The 26,743-nt window shown below is 31.0% G+C and overlaps 2 protein-coding genes across 9 annotated transcripts in view; both read left to right on the top strand.

Moving 5' to 3' along the window:
• Rab32 (RAS oncogene family member Rab32) overlaps window positions 1–4,658 on the top strand; it is a 31,756-nt gene extending 27,098 nt beyond the window's left edge. For all 7 annotated transcript variants that reach the window (XM_068770081.1, XM_068770076.1, XM_068770078.1 and 4 more), the window contains exons 3-5: window positions 660–841; window positions 1,837–1,980; window positions 3,647–4,658. In XM_068770081.1, coding sequence (XP_068626182.1) covers window positions 660–841; window positions 1,837–1,980; window positions 3,647–3,772 — 452 coding nt within the window. In that variant the 3' untranslated portion in view covers window positions 3,773–4,658. The remainder of the gene's footprint in view (window positions 1–659; window positions 842–1,836; window positions 1,981–3,646) is intronic.
• A 1,493-nt stretch (window positions 4,659–6,151) lies between these two features.
• Window positions 6,152–26,439, top strand: LOC137926520 (protein white-like). 2 transcript variants are annotated; one of them, XM_068770139.1, is made up of 12 exons: window positions 6,152–6,308; window positions 8,193–8,322; window positions 8,570–8,618; window positions 9,468–9,648; window positions 10,112–10,261; window positions 11,735–11,973; window positions 14,376–14,543; window positions 16,803–16,908; window positions 18,638–18,862; window positions 22,258–22,393; window positions 22,899–23,105; window positions 26,131–26,439. In XM_068770139.1, the coding sequence occupies exons 1-12, from the start codon at window positions 6,294–6,296 to the stop codon at window positions 26,310–26,312; spliced, it is 1,788 nt and encodes a 595-aa protein (XP_068626240.1). In that variant the 5' UTR covers window positions 6,152–6,293; the 3' UTR covers window positions 26,313–26,439. The 2 variants fall into 2 exon arrangements, with proteins under 2 accessions (XP_068626240.1, XP_068626241.1); XM_068770140.1 differs by lacking the exon at window positions 18,638–18,862.
• The last annotated feature ends 304 nt before the right edge of the window (window positions 26,440–26,743 follow it).

The following is a 26,743-nucleotide window of genomic DNA, read 5'->3' as shown; positions in this document are numbered from 1 at the left end:
TGTCTTTAAATATAGCTGTATGGAGTCCAGCGGAACTAGCTAAATTTTGAAAGTGGTTGTGATGTAAGAAAAAAATCTGTGAACCTCTGGAGCGATGTCGAATCGAATCATTTGCGTATTATATTGCAGAATAGACTTACTAATACAAGTTGATATGTAGTCTTTTATTATTTGTATTATACGCAACACAGAATAACAAAAAAGTTTAAATATTTAATATTCTGACATATCCATTGTGTCAAGCCGTTGACTATACAAAGTCAAAGCAAAATGGACGATCTTAGTTTAGGTTTTGCGTGGATATTTTTATTATTAACAGTGTTATATTTCTTGTTATTCCTTTCATTGGTGATCATGGTACCTTACTGAATCAAACTGTGTAAGTGGTTTTGTTCTGATTCAACGTTCGGAGTCTATTTAATACCGATGTCTCTTCGATCTGGTTTCTGACATTTTATTGAGGCAACTAACCTTCAAAAGTTACAAATATATTTTTATTTAACGAGACTCTGTAAATATTTACCATTCTTAACTGTACATATTATTCCTGTTTAAAATTTATTCTAAATGCCTATCCGAAATTGATCTAACGTTAAACAATTGTCTGAAACATTTTTTATTTTCCTTAATCACTAAGGAAGTTTTTGTTTATGTTCTAGGACAAGAACGTTTCGGCAACATGACCCGAGTATACTACAAGGAAGCTGTGGGCGCATTCATAGTGTTCGATGTGTCCAGGGTGGCCACATTCGATGCTGTGGTTAAATGGAAGAATGACCTGGATACTAAGGTGCAGCTGCCTGATGGTTCGCCCATACCCTGTATATTGCTGGCTAATAAGGTATGTAATGAAACGACTTATAAACAATGACTGTTATGTATATCGCATATATTATTAAGCTCGGATTTGAAATGTGTTCAATCAAAATTACTTCATGCATCTTCATAAATTTTCTTTACTAAAAATTACAATTGTTGATACTGAAAAAATTATTGGGTAAAAAACAGCTACTGTACGTCGATAACATTAAGAACATCTTCGGCTGCAGTTGGCGGTTTGTGGTCTCCACTACAAAACCTCAAGGCTCTTGCAACCATATGTTCTGCTCGCAATGCAGCCTACTCACTGCCAATCCATTGATTTATCAGTAAAATAAAATTCAAAATAATTATCATGTTGTTGATTAAAGTATTGTTATTAATTAAAACAAAAGCCGTGGTTTTAGAGAACCTACGCACCACATAACATGCGTGAGACCCTCGATTCTTGAATAATGCTCTTAAATAGCGTCAAGAGGGAGCTACTGTGTACAAGCGCGCATATCATACATTATATTAATTATAAATAAACTAAGTGTACATGTTAAGCAAAGAGAATAATAAATTATTAATTACACTGTTCCTCAGTATATGAATACTTGTCTCGCACAAAACCGTGTTTTCGATTGAGCTTTAAAATAAATGACCAAACTCAAAACATGTCAGGAGCTTAATTAGTTTTACATAAATAGGTAGTAGTAATGTTGGCAACCGACCTGGTCGAGGTTTAGTAAAGGGATATTATAGACGTCTGGACAGCCGTGGTCATTTCCAGGGGGTCCTTGAGCCTAGTCAGTTCTTCGAGCCTCCACCTAAAAGAGATATGAGCACGGGGATTTCACCGGAAACTAGTATGTACTGACTTTAGCCGATCCTGCCCTTTGTTCTCCGTTCACTCGAAACCGCGGAATCCGCAAATGCCATTTGGGCAGCAGTGCAAACCGGGTCGATAAAAAAGTTTAAGCTGTCTTACTGTTCGAAATATACGTCGCACTAAATAGGACGTTTTGTTCGCAGTGTGACCAACAAAAAGAAGGAATCGTTAATTCTTCAGCCAAAATGGAGGAGTATTGTCGTGAGAAGGGATTTGCAGGCTGGTTTGAGACGTCGGCCAAGGAGAACATTAACATTGAAGAGGCCGCACGTTCTTTAGTAAATAAGGTAAGAGATACACTACTACACTATTGTCTGTGATAATTTGTATAGGTAATTATTAAAGGTATAAAGACTTTAAACGGGGCGAATGCACATTTATCTCATTTACTATCAACTCTTTCATTAATTTTCAATTTACAAATCTTTAATACCGTTAACACGCCAGTCACGGTAACTCTATTTTCATAATCGTTACGAGTATTGAGAACATGCACAGACAAATTTTCAGGTTATCTAAAATGACAAAGGTGTGGAGTTCACTTGCACTTAGACTATTACGTTAATACCAGTTATTACTATTAGCCGTATTGTTAAAAAAAGTAGATTTTAAAACGTAAAATGAGAGAGTTAGTGAATACACTTTTAGTTAAATTGTAATAAACTTACAATTTCGGGTATCGACAATTAAACTTTACATAACAAAAGATGAATTTCTACATTTTTTAATAAAAACTTTTCGATTTTTATGGTAATAAAATAATTAGAGCATCTCAATTCTAAAATTTAATTCTTAAATTTTTATTGCAAGATCATAAAGACTTTTATGCCTTTCGAATGGTTTCATTATCGCGTAATGATTATTTCGAACATATCCCATTGATTTTTCAAGTTATTATATTCCTATATCTCTTGTAATAAAGGTAATGCTATATTTAAGGTTTAACATTTTTTTATTTACACACACACACACACACACACACACGTAATAAACGTGGCGTTAGTATTATATATTTTTGGTATTTGTTTTAAGAATGAAAGCTTTTTATCAGACACTATTTCACTGAACAAGTTTTATCTAAATAGTTGAAATTCATTATTTTGCTATGCCTTTTTTAAATGTAGTTCTTTCAAAATTATTTAAATATCTAAAATGTTTTTGTAACTATTTCTTACCGTACGTCGTGAGCTGTCAAGACAAACTCGGGCTTGTATGTGTTGTTTATCTATTTTTATTAGCAATTTATGCGCTCCGTGGACTTTAATTCTCATTTGACATAGTTTCTATTGAACAGAAATTAAGTATTATATTATACCTCTATAAATAAAAGTGAATGAAATGAAATGTACATTCAAATTATAATCCCATAAAGGTTGGTGAACGATTTTGTGTGTTGTGAACAAAAAAATTCACTGAAACTAATATTCATTGAAACTAATATCTATCATGTGCACTTTTAAACATTTGGCCAAGATTATTATTACAATTAGTTTAAATGATTTAATTTTCTTCACGCTGTGGTCACCAAAATGTTGGCGCATTCATATATTTTAATATTTTATAGAATGTTTTTAGGCAAATTTTAAATATGAATTTAATGGTGGTTTAACCAAATATAAACTTACGGATATTTTTGCTCAAATAATTACAATCTAATATATTTCATCTAGTGAGGTTAACATTGTGTTTTAATGTTACCAATTTTTTCTTCTCTCTACACAAATTTGCTTTTAATTTTATTTTCTGGTAACCCAGAACACATTTTGAAATGAAATTTGTAATGACTTACAAGTCTGGTCTAAATTTTGATTAAAATCTTTTTTAAAATACTTTTTTTTTGCCAGTAATAGTTCGTTCTAATTGTGTTAAGGTGCAACATTTTACCGTATCATTTTTCAAATTAACAACTAAGTATAAATAGTATAATATGATAAAAATGTCTTTTTTTCTTAGATTCTTCTGAATGATAAGCTGTTACACAATAACGATAAGGACGGCGACAGGTTCGCGCTCGACCACAAAATCGCTAACGGAGAAAACAGCAGAAATGGCGGCAGCGGCAAATCGTGTGCATGCTGACCCATTCGTAAGCCACACGATTAGCCATAACAAACTGGCCAATCGGTTATCCAGACATTTTGAAAGCATTTGGATATTTGTGATTATGACGAAACAACTTTTAAAAATGATTTTAGGGACAATTTTCAGATCGAAATAAATGCAGTAATATTAAATTTATTACGTCTTATAAATACCATATCTTTTATTACACACAAAACACATATTTACTTTCATTTTGTCAATAATAATTGATGTCTTATTTTAATAATTAGATACGAAATTTTAAACATTTCATTTAAAAAATTGTCCCTAAAATCTGCGCATTAAAATAATGGGTTTTGTGATTGTGAGTAGTTTTTGGTTTGATCAATTGATACGACTTAAAAGTAAATAACTTAAAGTGCCTGCTCTGTCGAATTTATGACAATGTTTTTATTAATGTAAGTTTGACTCTTATTGTTTTTGTCTACTGTTCATTAGTGAATAGTTTTTAACGTTAAGCGCTCTATATAGGATGGAATTAATGCGGTACGATTTTCTGCTGTTTATTTAGTTATTAATTAATAATATGTGTAAAATGATTTATGCTCTAAACCGATGTATTGCAAACAATAAACCATATTATTTAATTATTTTTTTTAATAAAACATATGACTACTTACTAAAAATTTTTTTATCTGTGCTATTCAAACGCGGCCGCGTATTGTCCATCTATGTGTCAATTGTCAAAGCACTAATGTGCATTTATTCATTGAGTCCTTGAGTGCCATGTACGGCTAAAGTCATAATTATATGGTACATTATGTAAGTGTATAAAAGTACATGTTGTGTAATAAGTATTACTTATTTTACGAGAAGGAGAGAAAGTTATTGTAATAATATTAATAAAAGTGTTTAATAGAAATTGACATAGTTTTATTTTTATACCTTTTGTTCTCCGATTTACATGTGATTTACATGGCTCAACGTCACCCAGGAAGCAATGGAGAGGGCTATTCTCATTATGATATACAAAACTTATGAAAAATCCAAACGCATTATAGACAAGGAATAACGAAAATACATTTTTAAGTTGACAAATAATGCAGTATTACAAATCTTTTGAAACACCCTCTTTTAATCAACACACAATCGTAACTCATTCCAACATATACAGATACTAACTAGCAGAGGAAATATGTCAACAGTTCATCCTAAGTAAGAAAAGGACTAATATATAGCTACTTCCGCTATGTAGCAGAAGTCATGCAATAAAGTGCACCGCCCGCCAGCCCGCTGATAAATGCGCATGCGGCAAACATGCGAATTACACAACTACCACCGTTAATTCACTCAACACATGTTTCACCCCTCCACGGGGCATCCTCAGAAGTAATGTTACACCAATTAGTGCCAAAGTGCACTTGGTGTTTGGCACTTCACTTCAAAACTTCATTGCACGACTACTGCTACATAGTAGAAGTAGCTATATATTAGCCCTTTTCTTACACAATTATTAAAATTAAAAAGCTATTAAATTGATCCTATATATTAGCCGGTCATTTTGAAAATGGCGAACTTCATTTTGCGTTTTTTTTGCTGTGGTTACACCTACAATTTCATGCTATTTAGGAATAAATCATTTCAGATTACTTACATTCCAAAAAAATAAGCAAAATCTTGACACTTACTATTCTATAGTTAGTTTAAATATTTATATTTGGAACATGTACTTTACACGTAAGAATTATGTCGATTTAAGAGTAAGAGTACCCATGCCACTTTCAAAATAAACGGCTCGTATATTATTAATATATTAATTTCTGTCTTACACATACCGTCCTAAATAAAAATATTAGCAAAGCGTTAAAAATATCAATTTATTATTTACCCATTTTTTATTTAAATAATTAATTAAATACAAAAACAAAACCAAAAATGTTTAACCGAACAATAAATCTGCAGAGATATTGTTTGTAAAATTTATTGTGCGTAATGATATAATAAAGTTAATGTGATCTTTTTATAGTGTATGAATTAATAATATTTGTATTTATAATGATTTTGTAAAGATTGCCTTATAATTTGCAAAAAAATTCGGTTAGTCAAATTTTTTTATTTTGTATTTCGTACATAAATTTTACACTTGCACAAACGACCTACCTTTATTACATAGTTCGAATGTAGACTCAAAAATTATTCAAATAAATACCTACCTAATATGTGAAGCTATTAAAGTAACGATTAACTAAGATTACGAGGCTTAAAAATTGTTCTTTGTTCAGATTTTAGTATAAATGAAATGCATAATAAAATAAATCGTGCATTTTATTTACCCATGCGCAGGACAAACTGCAGTAACGTCAAGAACATAAATATAAGTCGCTTATCTGTTTGAACAACAATCTCATTATGAGATACGGCGCCAACAATGTTTCTTTCTTTCTCAATCACATAAAGCTAATTGCTTCAGTTAATTTTCGGTTCACTTAGTTATTCAATCCGCATATTTTGTGACACGATTTTCAAATGTAGTGTTTTGCCGGTGACGCTATTGCAAATGGAGTACTCTAAGGTAAACAATTATATCATTAATTCCACTTTAACTTAGTATCGAAAACAATAAATCGAATTAAAAGTATAATCAAAATCATGTATTTAATTAAAAATATTAAACAAAGTAATTTATTATCCAAACTTACTTTTAAAGTCGCTACAAAGTAACACGTTAAATAAGTTAAACTTTCAGGCTCCTAAAATATTTGTATAATATCATCTGGATGATGTGTATTGTATGATTTATTATTGAAAAAAATTAAATGAGAAACTTCAATAAAATTTTGCTTTAATTATGTTTGGTTTTGAAATTACATACGCCGTAAGGAGCAAATAATCGTGCGTACGTGTTTATAAAAATATAAGGTTTTGAATAGCATTTTAATATAAACCTAAATTACAAATAAGATTAAAATACCCTCATTATGTAGTTATATTGCCGTTAGTAAGTGGAGAATTTACATTATGATGGTTTGACTGCCCGTGAAGCCAGCGAAATACGTTTCGAGCTGTTTCGATATTAAAAAGATTCTTTACTTTGATTACGGAATATAAACTATAATAAAAATAATTTTACTTATTGAAGTAGAATTTTAATAAGAGTTTATACTTTAGTATTATAATTTAAATAAATTTCATATCCTATTAATAGCAGTTTCGTTTGGATCAAAGAACTTTCTCTTTATTTGTAGTCGCCATACACCTCCATAATGACAGTGACCTCATTTACAATTTTTTTTCTTTCTTAATTTTTTCTTTACTATATCAAATTACTTAACTCTAGCTCTTATGGTTGTTTTATTGGATCAAAGTGCTTCATTGTAGGACTAATCCAAAAATTGTGCAAACTGTGTTTAAAACTTTCGCGTGTTCAAAGTGATTTTGAAGTGTAATTGAACAATCATTTTTTTTAATAATATCTTCAAATATTGGTAAGAGATAGTGTTAACAGAATAAAAGTTTTATTAATGTTATTATAAAGTAATTTTTTTAAGTGCATGACAAAACTATTCTAAAAAATTGTATAAATGCTACATTTTATCAATAGTATATAAATGGAAAATTAATTACTGTCAAGGACTACAGTGATGTGTTTTATTTTCGTCAATAAACATTTAGTAAAAACTGGGCAAGTTTTTCGTCTCATAATGAAAATAATACCTACGTATTATTTCTCTTGTAAAATTCTTTCCAGTTGGGAACCATACTTTATATAGCTCAGAAAATTTATTGCAGATATTTGAGAGTGAATGAGCTAGATGAAGATTATTAATAGAAAAAAATTAGGAAGTTAATTAATAGAATACCTAAAATTTGTGCTGAAATCATTAAAGCAAAAGGTGTTCACTTTGATGAAGCTAATATTTGATTATGGGAAACATAATCATCATTTGTTAATTTTCTCTTTGCTCTAAGTTACTTATTGTTAAATTTTTAATTTTATATCAATATAAGTAATTGAAGATCATTAAAATTTGTTTTATTTGATTTTACCTCGCTCCTTTCAAACTTTTGAACGGTCGTGTTTGCTGTGAAACAGTAGTGACAAAGCATTGTTGATCAGGCTAATAAATGTGTGGGTTGGGTCGAAATCTTACTGAAATATAAAAGATATTTATTTATTATTTCCAAAAAGGCAACCCATAACATTAATTTCATTTATTAAAGTGCAAAATTAAATATCTTTGTATATTGCACGCACGTATAACTGTATATAACAAAAAAAAACAATGTTAAACGACTCTCCAAGTAATAATAAAAAGTCACGCACAATGTTTTGTACTCGAAATTTACATAAAATCTAAAGCCAAAATAAATTAAAAGATTTCCGAAAAATGTTTGGGCGTTTAACATATTGATAACTGTGTCAAAATCTTATATATATAGAACTATGCTATTTCAGATAAACGATCATTCCCTCGGTTTTTCCAATGTGGTGCTGAAAGTGGAAGATCTTAAAGTGTGGACGCCAGAAGAAAAATCTTGGTGGAGAAAACAGTCCTGCAAACCTAAAACACTCATTCTTAACTGTGGTATATAAAATTTTTTTTTTTTTAATGCCAGTTATGTAGGGGAAATTGAAATGTAAATAAAGTAATAATTTTACTTTTTAATACACAATTAAAAACAACAAAACTGCCGCCATGATTGCCATTGTAAATGCATAGCAAATTATAAATTATTATTATGAAGTTGTATTTCGTTCGTTTACTATTATTGCGTGACTTTATATAAATAATTTGTTTTTTTATTGACTTAATACAAAATATTTATTTTCAGTCAATGACTGCATAAGGTCAGGCGAATTTTTGGCGATTCTCGGTCCAAGGTGATAAGTTTTTTTATTTATTATTTAAATTTTATTACTCGAATTGTAATCATTAACAGATATATCAAATCAGGAATAATCATAGGGGTATTAATTAATTAGTTTAATTGTTGACATAAACAGATTAAAAATATTCAATAAGAGTATTTAAATTCTACACAAGAGTAATACTTAAAGAAATTATTTGTATACCGAATAATTTGTAATATTTTAATGATAGTTGCTTCAATATTGATAGCATAGTTTTTATTACATTACGAGTTATATAGCTTCATTTGTTATAGGTATAAAAGCTATGAAGAGGTATAGACATTTTCTGTCACTAAATGTGCTTTTTCATATACATAGTAAGAAATAACATTTACCAAACCCCGATTTCGACAAATTAAAATCAATTATTATTTATTATCTGTCTCTGTAGAATGTACTGTTTAAAGTAATTGATCTGTAGCATTCCTATAGAAAAATACATTTATTGTAACCTATTTAGAAGTGATCATTTCAAAGTACGTGATTGAAAATAGGCGTAATAGCTTTTTGCTACTAAATGAACTAAATGCTACTAAATGAAAATACATTTACCCCTTTAAAGCTTTTAAATCTAGAACAAAACATCCTGTACACAAGAACTAAATATTATTTGTTAATTCGAAAGGTGAAAATGATAGTTGATTCAGATTATCTATACTGTACTGTTTCGAAGAAGTTAATGCTGATATCCCTAAGACTTTTATAACTTAATCTGACATGAGTTCACGGAGCCGAAGAGACTGTTAACTATACCTATATTATGTTCTTTATTCAAACACGAAATGTATGAATAAGGTTGCTATGTCTTTTGGTACGCAGTGGCGCAGGGAAAACTACCTACTTAATATCGCTCGCCGGCAAATGTGCGCTGCCATCAGAGGGAATCGTTACCATAAACGGGCAAAATGTCAGGGACATGCCCTCTGGCGTGGTGGAGATACTGCCCCAGTTCGACGTCTTTATGGACTGCTTGAGCGTCAAGGAGCATTTGGTTTTCATGGTAAGTGCTATTGTAGGTATTTAACATCGTTATTATTTCCATTTAGTTCAACTTTCAACTTTATATGAGTAGATAATATTTAGTAATGTTTTTGGGAAGGATTTATAAGCATATATACAAGCGCAAGTAGCATACCAAATGCCTGTAACTGAACTAAACGATTACCTTTCAGTAACTCCATATCTATGACTTGGTTACCGATCAAATTCACGCGTTTTATTAATCCACAATTTGTAATATTCTTTATTTAACTTACGATAATATAATTTCAATATGTTTCTAATTAACATCAAGTTGAGTTTCCTGGTGTCGAACACTATTTCTAGGCGGTACTATCTTCTATGAAGTCAACAGTGATAACCCTCACCGCGCAAAATTTCTATTTAAAATTAGATTAGCTCGAATCATTTCAATCATGCAAATGTATAACAGGAAATATTAAAACGAATTCGTTATTTTCCAGACGGAAATGAAGATCGGTAAAAGTAATGTAACGGGAAATGGAACAGTTTTAAAAACAATCATATCTACTTTGAAACTAGATGGACATGAGAACTCTTTTATCCACACGTTGTCTGGTGGTGAACGTCGTCTGCTGTCTTTGGCTACCGCTGTAAGTATATTATTTTATTGTCCTGTATTATCCTTGAAATGTCCACACATCGAACGTAACATCCTTGAAGGGTATCACATCATAGGTGTTCTGTATACAGTTGGGAAACACATGATTTATAAAAGCAATTTAATATTGATATACAAGCATGCATATGCTCTTAATTGCTTATAGGCAGATATATATTTTAAGTATATTAATAAATAAATAGTTGATAGTAAGCTGTAACTTATAATTTATACTATATACAGGTTGTTTGTTAAGACTTGACTATGACTTGACTTTGACTATAGGTCGCCGATTTGATTCCCAGGATACAATTTTATATAATTCACACTTGGCATTAATTATACACAAACAATTTTCAATAAGCCATTTTGTAACTTGTGCAACAGCGTTCTCTGCGTACCATAAAACAACACTGCGATTGCCAACCCTGCTACCAAGGGTGATTTTTGTATATTCCCCCATATATGCAGGTCTAGTCAGTGGACGTATGGGCTGTAAAGATGTTCATGATCAGTAAAAAGCTTTAAAGCCTACCTGGAGTCGAACAGTCGACAAAGGATCGTAAATCACATAGTCCTTAACCACTATGGTACCACGGGTTATTTTTTAACATGTCATTTTTTTGTTTCGTTCCAAGATTTTCGTTCGGTAACAGATATAGTTTTTATTAATACCTCACGGCTTATCACCGATCAACATTAAAGAGATATCGCAAATATTTAACCTTCGATATGTAGTTAATATCTATATTGTAAAGTTTTTTTCAACTATACGAGACTAAGTGATTCAAAATAAACCTTTGTAACTTGTTTTATAATTGAAAAGAGTATATTAAATCTATTAATAACTAATACCTTTCTCTAAGTCTTCATAAATTTTATTTCAAAAAACCTACAGATTGGTCTTCATATAGCTTAATCTTCCATCGTATAATACTACTATTCGAAGGTTATTAAAACGTCATAAATTTTGTTATTACGATGTTTTATGTTTCGGAACTATTCATTGCGGCCGTGGAACAGTTTGAATTGCTTTATATGTTAGTATTATAATTTATGGGTTATTGAAATACACGCTTGTGAACGTGTAACGTAACGCTATCATCTAATTATCAAATTATCATGCTTTACGAATAACCAACAGTCAAAAGTTTTACTAAAACTATTTTGAATTGTTTTTATTACGAAAATGAAAATGTTTTGTAACGTATTTTGTATGGATGAATAAACCGTTAAATCTTCATGTTTAATAAATAAATTAAAATATATTTTACGAATGAACTTTTATTGCATTTATTTAAGTTTATATATTATATGAGAACTGGTTTTGAAAATATTAAAGAATTTAAAATTTGCGTAACAATAAGTTAAAACTTGTAGGTATCGTGTTTGAATTATGATTCAGCTGAAATCCCTTACATCTATTTCAAAATATTTACGTCTTCATTTATTATACTATTTCCAGCTATTGTCAAATCCACAAATTCTGATATGCGACGAACCAACAACCGGCTTGGACAGCTACAATGCCTCTTTGGTGGTCGGGTTGCTGAAGGGTCTGGCACGTGGTGGAAAAATTGTCATCTGCTCCGTTCACCAGCCCTCCTCTGACCTGTTCAAGGAATTCAATTCCATCACCCTTATGTCAGAGGGTAAGCTATTGTTTCACGGTACCCATGACGCCTGTCGAGTTTTATTTGAAAGGTAAGCTTTTATTATAACATATTGAACGAGATGACCTGTCCATTACGAAGGACAGATGACTTTCTGAAGGTCATCGGAATGCGCTGGATGCGTTCACCACAATCGCTTGCGCTTACAAATCTAGATTGTTTTAACTTTGTTAACTGTTCTATTAGCTTTTCTGTTTCTATATTATATACATTCAAAAAATAATCATAAAGATAAAATCCTACGATTAGAGAGACCAAAATACAGGTAATGGTTAGGAAAGTGATCATACTACTATTCCGCTAGCTCAGTGACCCAAAGTGGGTCTTGGCTTCCGAAGCGAGAGACTTCCACTTTCCTCTATCTTGCACCATCGTCTGCCATTGGTTGACATTCAATTCGCGCAAGTCTGCCTCAACGCGATCGATCCAGCGATACCTGGGTCTACCCACTGGTCTTCGACCCCTCGGTTTTTCCAGGTACGCTACCTTCACGCTCCGATCCGATCCCATTCGCTCCAAGTGACCAAGCCAGCGAATTCATTGAGCTTTATATTCGCCAGACTTAGAAAGTCCACTGCTGGACATAAGCCACCTTTATAGATTTCCATTAAGACAAGTTCGAAGGGGCCTATATGCAGCGTCTACCTGAACAAGGTCAATTGTCGACCATGTACGTAGACGTAGGACACGTTGCTCTTGCCTGTCATCCGTCTCCACTCCAGGAACTTAACGCCCTAGTGGCAATCTGTTCTGCTCGTTATATGGCCTGTCCACTGCTACTTCAACATGCCAATACGCAAGGCTAGCTCACTTACTTTCATTCGTTTACGGATCTCCTCATTTCTGACCTCAAAGGGAAATTCCCTCTCCATAGCTTGTTGAGAGACTGTCAGCTTTCCAATGAGGCTCAAAGTGGAAGGTTTAGTTTCAGTGATTTAGCGATTACTTTTGCCAAAAATTACATAAAGATGGGTTTGTGACATGTAGCACCATTTAATCCACGTGATAGTCATCCATATATGGTGGTTAACAAAGTTCTTGACAAAGAAGCTTACTCTTTATAGTTTATTAAATTGCTTCTAATTAGTTTAAGAAATAATTATTGTAGTATTTCCATTAAGGGCTCCATATAACAAAATTGATTATAAATAATTGCTAAGTTCTTCGTTTTAATATCGGTCAAGTTCCAATATTCCTTTGATAATTAAAAATTTGGTATATTTTTATTGTCAATCAGCGTATAATCAAAGACAAAATTGTGATCAACTTATTGACAGTATAAGAAACTGGTTAAGTAGCCCTTTACCTGAGTTCGGTAGTTACAAAATTTATTGAGTTTACATTGTATTTTAATAATTTCTAATAAAAACATGCTAAACATCAGAATCAAAAACATGGTGTACAAATTAATAATACAAATAATATTATTACTACACCATTGTAAAACAGTTCCATTTTAAAACTACCTGTTACACTAGCATTGACGTTACCTTTTTTTTAGATAATGCGTTAATTGACCCCGTAGAGAACAAAAACTTTAAATGACATTTGTGGACCGTTTTAAAAAATAATACCATTAAGATCATATTTTAATTTATTTAAAACCGGTGAAATTAATAGATTGTTTTTATTTATTACTAGATATATAGCATTTGTCACACGTTATATGTTATAATCACAAATTAATATGTTGATACATATTAATTTATGATTATAAACTTATTGTTAAAGGCATATTTTAACAGAAACGATAAAAAGATGAAGAAATTATAAATAAAAGATTTAAATTTAAATTAAAAAGCAGATATCTAAGAAGATATTCGATTTTTAAAATCACGATTTCCGTTTCGTTCTCTTTTTTATTTTGTCGTTACAATTTAAAAACGTTCAGTACACGTTCGCTGCCGTATTTTTATGCATAAAGTCAATCTGTTTACTGTTTCATAATTTAGAAATAATATGTAAAGCTCAATCGCAATTAACTGTAACATGGACGGGTGATAGGTATAAAAGCTTTCAAAGCGTTTACGTATAGTTCATTTGTCAGCAAAAAGCTTTCAAATTTTTTGTACCTATTTCTAATCACCCTGTATAAAGTTATTTATTCAAAATATGTTACCTTTATTTATATATATGTTTTCCTATTGGAATGCAAAAAGCTTATAACTTTTAACACAACAAAGTTTGCAGGGAAAACAGTAAACGATAAATAATTTTAATATATTTTAATCCGAATTTTGATTTCGCTTTATCTTACTATATTATCATTATGTTATTTGTTATTCCTGAAACCTATGAATTTTGGATAGGGTGTAACTATATATTAAATGACGCCAATGAGGTATACGTTCACGCCGTTGAAGCTTTTAAACACTGGTAATTCTAACATAAATTTTCGGAATCGACAAATTATGTATAATTTTATGATTTCAGCATCAACCTACGCTGTCCCAAAAATTATAACCCAGCAGAGTTTTACATCAAAGCCGTTTCGCCTATCGTGGGCACTGACGGAAACCATGTGGATAGAATCATGGAAAATAACCAGAACCGGTTTGAAACTTGTTACGAAACCTATACATCGCCTTCACAGGTCCCGTCGTAAGTGGTCTCTTCCGTAAAACTGTTTTTTATCTATACACCCACGATCTAGGCCGTTTGTTTTAAATATTTTATTAGGTAATTTTATTCACTTTGGATCGGATTACGATAATATTTTTTACGATTGTTACCAATAGCTAATAGACGCTCGTGTCAGACTTGATACTTTTAAACCAAATAGTGTTGTTAAAAATTTATAATTAATGTAGTTGTTTACTAAAAAGAATAACAAAAATAAAAACAAAATATGCAAGTCGTAAACCAGTAACAAAATCTGTGATAACAAAGTATTGTGATAATTAAAACATATCTGTGATATCACAGGATTGAAGGAGAGGGATGTAAGAGGAAGTCTGAACTAAATTCGGAGAATGTAATGAATGATAGATATTGTGAAGAACGAAAAATGATAAACAAAATATAATATGAAGCACGAAAGAAGAAGATAAAATAAAAAGTGTTAATGTGAATATTAAAAGTATAATACCATTAGAATAGGGACACGGCGACGTTTGTAGTGTGTTTAGCGAATAATGTTTAGGTGATTATTTTTAATTAGGAAACCACTACACAACTTTATTATAATGTTTATTTTGACCACAGGAATCTACTGCTAGATATAGACCTCTTCTATAAATTTCCAATAGGACCAGTCGAATCGACCTGTATCTTGCTTTTTCCAAAGACCTTAACCAGAGCTTAATGACCTTGTAATAAACCTCGATTATCAACAAAAATCATTATATACGCATTATGTTGTCATAGTGTGGTGGACGCCAGGACTGTTACTGAACTAATGAGGTGTACCGTATTGACACAAGATGTTCAGTGGAAACGTGTTATACAGGACTCAAAAACTCGCATAGCTAGTCGCATGCCGCATTTTATAAAAAAAATATACAAAATTAAGTGCAATAATGACGTCAAATAAACAACAACAAACTGCAGGAATTTAAAATGGAACAAAACTTGCTTTAAGTTTTATATTGATTCAGGCAAATGTCATTTGTTTTCATATTTGTTTTAAGTGATTCTAAAATGTCAAATAGAAACAATATAATAACATCGCGATGGTAATTCGAAGCTATTTTATAGCGATTGACTCATCGTGACATTAATATGAGAATCTAAAGGTTTAACTTTGAACTCACGTCACCGCTCGCTGATGTTACACCACATTTTGTAATACATATCTACGCAAGAGAACGAAAAGGTAGTAACTTGTAGTTTTTTTATCACATTCATATCAAAATAGAAGATTTTGCCTGCATTACATACTTCCTTAGATAAACTATCAGATATTTTATGTATATAATTTTCACAATAATCCTGCACGCCGATTTTTTTTTTACGAAAACCGGTGATTTTTTGTTGTTTTTATGTATTGACGTTTTCAAGAACAATAAAAATAATAATGATACTAAAAATCATTACATTTGGTTTACTTATCTTACTTAAGTTAGCTTATATGAAAATCCTAATTTTACATTAGATAATGCAAATTACGAAGGTCTTACTCCTCGTGAAATCAAAAAGATTTATAGCTCCGACGTCCAACTACATCTTTGTATGTTACTACGTGTCCATTTGATGGTATTAATATAAAATTTATCGAAAGTACACATACAAATTATTCAAATCAAAAGTTGTTTAATAAAATTATATATTATAATCATGCATTCTATAGCTCATTTAAATATAAACAAAGTATTCATTTTAATAAATTTCAAAGTAATTTTAAAGAAGTTATGTCATGTCGTAAACTTTTGCCAACACTATTTTTTGGTTAATTATGATCCTGTTTGTCTCTTCTCATTTATAATTTCACCGGATTTGAGATGGCAAAGTGCTAAAAGCGCCTTGCCTTTACCTTTTTATAGTGAAAATGCTATGGCTCCCCAGTAACATCATCTTGGACTTTCACAATATTTTCCAACCAAACCTAGAAGCCCCAAGCTCTTGATAGATTAGGCGAACGCATCGTGAAGTGGTTGGGCGTAAGAGCTACCAAGAGTGGACATCGATATCACCTATTTATACAGGCTCTACGGAGTAACTGAGCGCAAAAGGCCTAGAAAATGAAAATATAGTATTACAATCCCTATTCGAGAATGTCAAAGAGTGCTAAACTTAGGCAGAATCCGTTGCAATAACCAATTTATCGATGTAGATGTAAGATGAAGATATATAATTAAGATAGTGAGCTTTAAATTTTGTTCTAAATAGAATTCAACATAATTGTGATTGTAAATTTTACAGATGCAAAAGGTCCTGGGTGAGACAAGTTCAATTACTATTATGGAGGTATTCGATACGACTCAGAAGGAACTTGAGATACCTTGCAGTGTCGCTTCTTTTGTCCACGGTATAAACTATATAGTTGTAATTAAATATAATACGTATATGCCCAGTAATCTATAAGCAAATAAGACGTGTATTGATTACGTGGACGTGAATAGGTTTGTGGTAAAGAAGTAACGCTTATTTGAAGTCTTAACAATAATTTGAAAATCATGTGATAATGAATTTCAAATTTAGTTATTATATTATAGATTTAGTTAATTCGTCGAAACTATTACATAATTATACGTCGAAAAATTACAATTCTTAACTAATGTTAAGAATTGAAAATTTTCGACGTATAATTATGACCTTGCTACCAAAGCACTATAACTAGAATAAAATAACACTGCTACTATTTTGCATCGTATTTTAAAACTATGCTCGCGCTCATAAGGTATTATTTTTAAAAACTTGTTTATTTTATCATCGTTATTATTTCTATTAAAAAACGTCCACTGCTAGACATAGGCCTCTCTTAGTTTACTTACCCTTAGATTTACTTAAATCATCGCAAAATCTTAATAAAATTGAAATCGATAAATAAAGCTCAAAGACGTTGTGTGCCATTTAGCTTTAGTTTCACATTGTTATATTCTAAGCCGTTGTAGTAGTTGTAGTTTATTCTGTTTGAAATTATAGTTGAATAAAAATATAATAAAATAATATAATAAAAAAAATATTAATGACTGGAGTGAATATAATATACATGAACGTTATTCTTTTTCTTTAGCTCAAGAAAAAATATCTTGTTTAAAATAACGTGATTGAAGTTATAAACTTAATTATTATTGTTACTTAAAAATATTACATACCTTCGTATTGAGGTTTTGCGGCACTCATGGTTTCTTACAGTATCCAAAACAATGATTTCAGTACGTTAATAAAGTCTTATTCGAGATAACAAAATATCTTTCTTAAGTAAGTCGGCTTAACCCGTTTAGTCTAAATATAGTATTGAGAGTATGTATTTTTGGATACGTAATTTTGCAGTGGCGTTATCTTGAACATTGAAAAACAAATACATTAGTAAGAACAGGTTAGGTTGCCCGATTGTCACACAATTACTTTATATATATATTTTAATATCCCACTGGGTCAATGACATCACTTTGTTGCACTTTAAGTTTATTTTTAATTCTAACCCTCAAACGCTATATAATTTTATTTTATTTTTATTTTCCTCTTTCCATAATTGTACACATGCCAATGAAGTGAAACTTGACAAACAAAACATAAAAAGCTACTTAATTGAGACAAAATTGAACTGTTAATTTTATAAGGCAGTATGAGTTTTATATAAATAGATAATTTACGTCATTCGAACACTGATCTTATACTGTCTAACCTGTTTTAAGGGTTCTTACATAAAATAATTTTTAAGTTGCACTTTTATATATTATAACAGTAACGTTCAGAAGTTTGACATAAAAATTATCGATACTTATAACAAAAAATAAGCTTTAGTTAAATCTATAATCTAGATATATTACTAATTTCTTATAATGAACCAAGGAATTAATAATGATTTTGAACCACAGACTATATATTTAATAATGAAATCCCTGTTTAAATATTTAATCTAGAAAATTGATACATAAATAATAATTTAATTATGCTTTTCTGCGACACAGAATTAGTTCGAACACATTTCATTATTATTAAGTAGTTATATTTGATATAGATATTAATAACTATATCGAAATCCACGTCTGATATTTCAATATATCCTTACTAATTTTTTTTTGATTTAGGTGATAGGCTCTCTGGTGATCGGCACATGCTTCGCGGGTAGTACAGGAACTACACAAATGGGAGTTCAGAACATGAGGGGTTTCTTGTGGCTTGTCTGCAGTGAAGTTTCCTTCAGTGTGTCTTACGCTGCGCTGTTCGCATTTGAGTCTGAACTGGCCTTGTTCAAAAGAGAAGTCGGCATGTACAGAGTGACTGCATATTTCTTCTCTCGTTTCTTAAGTGAGGTAAGGTGTAACCTATGGTGAAACGGTGCCTTCCGTTCGAGATTCTAGGAATGATTTCCAAAGAATTAGATTTAGAGTGCCCAGCAGTGGACGTCTTACGACCAAAATGATAAAGATGAAGTAAGAGATTTCCAATTTGAAGTGCTCCTGGATACCATGATTTCAAAATGGCCGTTCAGAAAAATTAAGTGCGTAGCCACAATCGTTAAAAAATAAAGAAAATATACTTATTTATATAAGGAACGTTACCAAATATATTAATATTCATATAAATTATTTTAAAATTACAGGGATTATTTCGTTAAGTATACTCATCCATTCTAGTTGACAGTAGCTTCTAGTGGGCTGACTATTCGCGGCCAAATATATCACTAAATCATCACTAATTATAAAAAAAATCAAATTAAGAGATAAAAATATTGACAGTCTATCGTAAATAAATATGATTAACGGTGCGAGTAAAAAGTAAAAGGAAATTGCTACTTTAAGGTGCGACCAGTTTTTATATTTTTGAATCGAGATTCAGGGGCGCCGACAAAATCATTTGTGTCCAGTTTGGAGCAATTAACATAAAAGCCTTTCTCACTAATGACGTTAAGCTACAGTTGAATAAAATACGAAATAAACACGTGACTCTATTACAAATCTCTTTACCGTCTGATCAGTAATTATAAATTTAGTTTTGATTGACGTAAACCACTATATATGTATACAAGCCGCAAAATTTGGTTTAAATACAGTAATGTAAAGTTAATTATAAATAATTTCAAATCGTTCTTCCAATAGACTTTCTACTGACAGAAGTTATTGGCCGCTTTGTTTATTGATTAAATGTGAAATAAATAAATAAAATTTATGATCTATAATCCCTGACGGGTGTAGATAATAAACGACACTAAAACTTTGCAACCTGTCAACCTGTTGTCAAAGGTGCTAAGATTAAAGCGGACTGTCAAAAGCGCGAAGTTCATGGTGAAATGTCAAAAGTTCAATAGTAATTATTTCTTTTAAATTTTCAAGTTTTTTGCAATCATCTATTTTTTTTTCTCAAGAACCTTGCTTGAAGTATGAAAAAGAGGGATGAAATCGGTGATAAAGAATTTAATATTAAATATATAGAGTTAAACACTGCATGGGTCGTAACTTCATCACTTTATCAAATACATAATATCTATTAACAGTTTTTCAATTAAAAAACAATAACATTTATATTTCACTTACTACGAGATATGATTCCCGGAAATAGTCAAACTAATTGACTGTTGCTTTGAGTCATATCCAATAGTTGTAACTCAAATTAATAGCATCGAAAATACAAACCAGTTACTATGCAGAAATCAAAGAATTTTTAATTGATTAATCGTGTTTCAATATATTGAAGTTCAAGTGGCGAACGCGAATATCCACGTTGATAGGATTTATGTTTCTTATTACTATTTTGGTCCGTGCTTTTATGGTTTAGGCGTAACAAATAAATACCCATTTATTTAAACAACACGAAACATATAGAATCAGATTTTTGACTCGTGACACGAATCATCTTTGTGTAAATACTATTTTGCTTTGCCTTACAAACTCATTTTTATTTGCTATTCTAAAAATTAAGAAAAGGGCCAATATTTAGCCACTTCCGCGCATGCAGTAGTAGTCGTGCAACAAAGTGCACTGCCCGCAAGCCCGCTGATAAATGCGTTTGCGGCAAACAATGCGAATCACACAACTGCTACCGCCTAATCACACGTGTTTCACCCTTCCACGGGGCATCTTCAGGAGTTATGTTACACCGAATAGTGCCAAACACAGAGACTATGTGTTTGCGGAATTACTGCATGTGCGGAAGTGGCTAAATATTGGTCCTTTTCTTACTTAGGATGGACTTTCGCAAGGTAACGCCTGATTCCATTAAATACTAAAAATTATCAAAATGTCTTTTATTAGACGTTCATTGCAAGGCATAGGTGAACCCCGAAGATATCTCTGGAGGGATGTTACATAATCGCCACGTTTGAAAGGCGGATTGGCGTTCGCAATATGGTATGCACAGGACGCTTCTGCCAGTCATGTGGAAACTAGTTTGTGAGCAGGGGAAATCATATATAATAAAAGCATAGTCTGAAATATATGTAAGGCTGTATCCCGGGATTCGAGCTAGCAACCTACAATCTCATGTCTCAGTCCTCTATCGCTGGGCTACGACTGCATCAAAGTTTTTACGTTTAAATAATTTTTTCATTCACGTTTCCCTAATTATAAATTCTTCAATGATCTTAAGATACATATATTAAGTGCTTGTACGTGAATGGCCCGGCGCGTAATTAATTATATTCCTATAAATTCCGACGAAGTGAGGCGGTTTTATTTTGAATAAATTAATAAATTAAACCACTTCAATGTTTCCATTGCGACACTAGTTAAATACAATAAGCATTAGATTGACAAATTACTATTCACTAATTGATTATGATGGCTGTGCTCTCATTACTGGCATTACAGCTATAAATCAAATAGATCTAACATGTAACATTTTTCATTATTTATACTTTGAGACTATTAATTCTGTGAATGAATGATTAAATGTGTTAAAAAACCGGCGAAACAAAATTGATTCTTATTCCAAATATTCAGAAAAAATAGGACTAAATATAAAAAACTAAATATAAATATAACTAACTAAATATAAAAAAGTATTAATATCAAATTTAAAAAAATTGCAACGACGAATTGTCTTATTATATTATTACACAACATATACCGATAAGCAGATTATGCTAATGATTTGTATGTAAAAAGCTGTCACGATCTTACAAATGTGAACGAGCTCAGGAATTTATTCAGATTTATGTTTAATATAAAATGACGCAAATCAATTACAATTTGTATTTGAATTGATACGCATTTGCTTTTCTGAAAAGCATTTTATTAAATTGATGAACATCTTTCCTGTGAACATGTGCAAATTTATGCTCGAAAAATAAACCTAATTAAACATATTTTATACATACAAGAGTTGACATTTTTAAAACTATTTCTGTTTAAAATGAACTTTATTGTAGCTTAGTAAAGCTAATAAATCAATAAATTTATTGTACTATGTAGCAATTAATTTTAATATGATGAAAATTATAATCCTCAGGCAGATTTGTATTTATATCTAATGACCGTGGTTGCACTGCATAATAAATAATACAAGACAAACATTTCAAAGATTGTACTTGATAAAGTGTAGGTAATGATTAATATATTTGTTTATAATTAAATTTAATTATAGGAAAGGTTCTTCAGAAATCAATGATGCAATTATACGAACGTTACAAGGCTGTTGGCAACCAATATTAATTTTGTGTAATAAAATTGATATTTTTTAAATGCGTATATAATTTTCTCGCTTTTTACAGGTGCCACGATGTATAATTTGGCCGATTCCGTTTTTAGTCATAACAGCCTCCGTCGTTGAATTGCCAAATCATTTGATGACCGTTTTCGAATTTTACATCGCCCTTATTATATGTGGCCTAGCATCTACGGCTTATGGTATGCATAGATATTTATATTATTATTATTTATATCTTTGAACGTTATTTCTCATTAGCCGACATTACCGTTATCTATTTAATAAACTTTACTGCAACTTTAAAAATTAAAGAGTGTATTAATTCAGCATTCTTTGCAAGTGTAAAAATACAAAGAGAACCTAAAAACAATTAAAACATATTAATGTATCCCTTAATTTTAATTTAAGGTTATATATGTATATCACAGTATCAGTATTATTACAATCAGTCACTTAATATTTTGTACACTCCATCTATAATAGAATGGTTTTATAATTTAGAAATAATAAATAAGGTAATGATAGTATTTAATATTAAAATTAACAATTGTTTAATATCTTTCTTAACTAAAATTGTGCTGCGAGAATGGTATTGGTCTTTCATATTCCAATAGAAAAAAATAATAAATATTTATAGGCAAATTTAATTTAACGTTTGAAGTAATAAAAATTTACTTAAATTTAAAAGTTAAATATTATTAATAGGTCTCGGTTTGGGTGCCATGTTTATCTCGACCGGAATAATAGGCGACGTCATGCCTTGTGCTGATTTACCCCTTTTTTTGATGTCCGGCGCCTTCTTACGTATATCGTCCTTGCCATTTTGGTTGTATCCAGTCAAGTTTATTTCACATTTCTACTACACGATGGACGCCATGAGCAATATTTATTGGAGACAGATCGGGGATATCGGTAAGTAATTATGTTTCTTAATTATTAATATATGGATAATGGAATAATTAAATATTGTGAAACAACTGTATAATGAACTAGACACATTGTTCATAATGTTTTCGATGTAGGAATTTTTCAAGAAATGACATACGCATGAATATCTATTTTTCAAGCACCAATTTTATTGAATAAAATGCTCAATAAACTAGATATCTTCGAGTGAAACCTACAGAAACAACACCAATTTTCGTTGTATTCTTGTCAATGTTTTTTATTTTATTATGAGTGATTAACAATCGACTATATTATACTAAAAACGGAATATATTTATGTTGTACGACTTTCCAAAAGTTTCTATATTCAATAACATAGGGATTCAGTAAAATAGGAACTATTTTATACTGTGATTATTTGAAAATTAAATATGATGTATGTATTTATTTATTCCTTGAAGATTTAAATAACTTTTTAAAAGTAAATAAATGATTTATAAAAGGATTTGCAAAGGGCGAACTTAAGGGAGGCATTAATTTACTTAATTTATGGACTCCGTATATAAAACTGATTCAATAATTAATGTATATAAAGTATTGAAGGTTTTGATTCAAACAAACTTACTGTGGGGCGGTATAAAAGAACAGATGGTACGGTGGACAGGTGAAATGAAGCCAAAGTTAAACTCTTTGTTCTATAACGTTTTCGCGCGGCGTTAAATAATATTTCGAGGCAGTTTCGATTTCAAGCCTTCACTAACCGTCATAACGGTTTTAATTGAATTGACATTGATCTCAATTTTAAGTAAAAATTGTCTGCTGTTAACTAAATGTAGCTTTTGTTCTTTATTTTTTTATAAAGAGATATTCTGGAACAACATAGTTAACTACGCGTTTATCAAATAAAATGCGTCATTAGGAGGTTGTGTGACCTAGAAGAAACTCATAAATATGCAGCTCTGGGAACTATTCCTAAAGTATTTCTATAAACGATTGTTAGCTTTATTACATAGATTTATTTGTTAATAAGCTATTATACCATTTTAAAGATAATTGACCCGGTGTGGAATGTTCGTTTTATAATTTTTTGTTGCAACGTTCATCTATAATTCCAAACACATCGAATAGAAAGATTGTTTTGAACCTTGTGTGGAGTAACTTTTAACCCTTTAAAACTTTTTATTCACTGCTATTGCTCATTCTTACATCGTGCCGTCCCTTTCGGTAACAGGTATGGCTTAGTATCTACGTAATTCTTTTTTTATTACATATATTACACGTAGTTCACCCTTAATTAACTTTGACATATTTAGGCAAAGCCAAAGAAGTGAAAATATTGCATTATATTCACAGTCATCATTATTTCAGCTAAGAAGTTCACTGTTGGATATATGCCTGATCCATAGATTTCCAAATAGATTGGTTAGAAACTGAAATAATAAGGCAGTTTGTCCACTCTGTATAGCGGACGTCGTATGTTGCGCTTCATCTTCTCTACACGCTATGTAGGCTGACCATAGCCGTATTTATAAAATAAACATTTAAAAAAATTGTTATGCCTGTACTCATAAATCGTGTTTTAAAGTTTCTCATTTAAAAGCTTTGAATATTGTCTCTCTAACTGTACCCCTGCGCGAAACAACTTCAATATACTTCGTACTTCATACGTAGAGATTTCGTTTGTCCTAAAAGTAAACGTATATGTTTTATCGATATTCCAACGTGTTTTTTCTTAAATCAAAAACCAACACCGCCTATTAATATAATAAGATCTCCTCATTTAGGCAAACATTATCTTTCAAGACATCGTTCCAGATAGATAGTAGCTTAAAACATACTACAAAACTTGATGTGGGCGTTTTCTTATCCGAAATAAATATCGGATTTAAATCATGGCTCATCTGACAAAATAACGACCGCGTTGCTAAGTGGTTCAATAGATGAATAATTTTACAAGATATTCGTTTTAATGATACGAAGATAAGAAATTAGCATAAGGCTTGTCTGAACCCACACTGTGAGGGAACGAGGGCGGAAATTGCATATGTATGTAAATGTACCTACATTTAAAGTTTCTAGTTATAAAGGAAACCATTTTTTTAAAAAAAAATCCTCCTATTAATACAGTACCCTGTGATAAATATTGCACATCGACTTTTGAAAAGAGACCATTGGCTAATTTCGTTTACATTTTGTAGAGCATTATCTATCTCACACTACCTATGTATTTCGTGCGACGGAGATAACGCTCTACGAAGCCGAAATTAGCCGATGGGCTCTTTCCAAAGGTCGATGTGCAATATTTATCGCCGGGTACTTAACTCATTGAAGCCGCTTCCATAATTTTTAGTTAAATTTCTACGCTACTTATTAATAAGCATACTTCGCTGATTTCAGGTTCTAAATTAGGTTTTCATTGACGAAAGGAAATTATAAGGTTTTATTAATTTCCTAAATTACCTGTGTGATAGCGACTAGTCTTGTAAAAAAAAATATATTCTACATGTACTATTTGAATTAATAGAAGTGTAAAAACTAAGTACTTAATCCAACATATGATATTACAATTACTAATATAGTTCTTAACTTTGCTGTTGTTCGTTTCTATGAGCAAACGTAAGTGGTGGTAGTGGGGTACATCGCTCGTTCAATCGACGGCCGTTTTCGAGTGGCGATAACGAGCCGGTTGACGCGTTGTTGGTGGGCCCCCACAAGTGGACCGACGGCATAGTCAAGGTCGAGGGGTATCGCTGGAAGCGGGCAGCGCTAGATCGATCATCGGAACGATTTTTGGGTGATGTCTATGCCTTGTGTCTATGAGGTGACACGATAATTATGATCGAAAATAAAGATTTTCCAGTATCGTCAATCTTCGAAATGGTGTTACAAAATAGTCCATCCGTTAGTATATTTGTATACACAAAGCATAGCATGATATATACAAGGTGTATTTATAATGTTGTACATATATGCAATAGCTTTTTCCTTAAAAAGAAATAGAACTGTCTGAATGTATTACCCATTTTAAAATAAGATTTTGCCATTTACAGAATGTTCAACAAACATAACAGCAAATTGTTTGAAGGACGGTGCATCTGTTTTAAGAGAGACTGGCTACTCAAGTAACTTCGTTCTAGAAGATACTCTCGGCCTGCTGCTTGTGACGACCTTGTGGAGTATACTGGCATACTGCGGGCTCAAGAGAGAGGAGAGGAAAGGATACGCTTATTAATAGAGTCTTGTATCATTTATAATATGATTAATAGTAGATTGATAATCGAAGATTATTTTAAAAAATTTAAGAATTATATACTGTTTTCTCTTTTAAAAGGCGCTGCATTTATTTTTTTAATTTTTAATCTGTGAAGTGAATATATGATTAATGTTAAAATATACATAGTTATATGTAGAAAAATGGTTTTGAAATATATATATTTATGAGTATATAGTAATATTTAAAATAAACTAAGGTAAAAAATGGTTAAATAGTATAATATTTTATTAAAAATTGTTATAAAAATTTAACAAATTTATTGTTAAATCTACTTCTCAATTATTTACCAAAATCGAAGAAACTGTATCAGAAAACAGACGTTTTTTATTAAATCTTAAAAAAAAAAACTTACACGGCACACATACGTGTGATCAAAAGATCACATCAGT

The sequence above is a fragment of the Battus philenor genome, unplaced genomic scaffold, assembly GCF_028537555.1.
Source record: "Battus philenor isolate CCGP_79_NKW_IND1 unplaced genomic scaffold, ilBatPhil1.0.hap1 SCAF_3, whole genome shotgun sequence".
Lineage (NCBI taxonomy): Eukaryota > Metazoa > Arthropoda > Insecta > Lepidoptera > Papilionidae > Battus > Battus philenor.
Note: the sequence above shows the minus strand (reverse complement) of the source record. Positions and strands in the feature narration are given on the sequence as shown.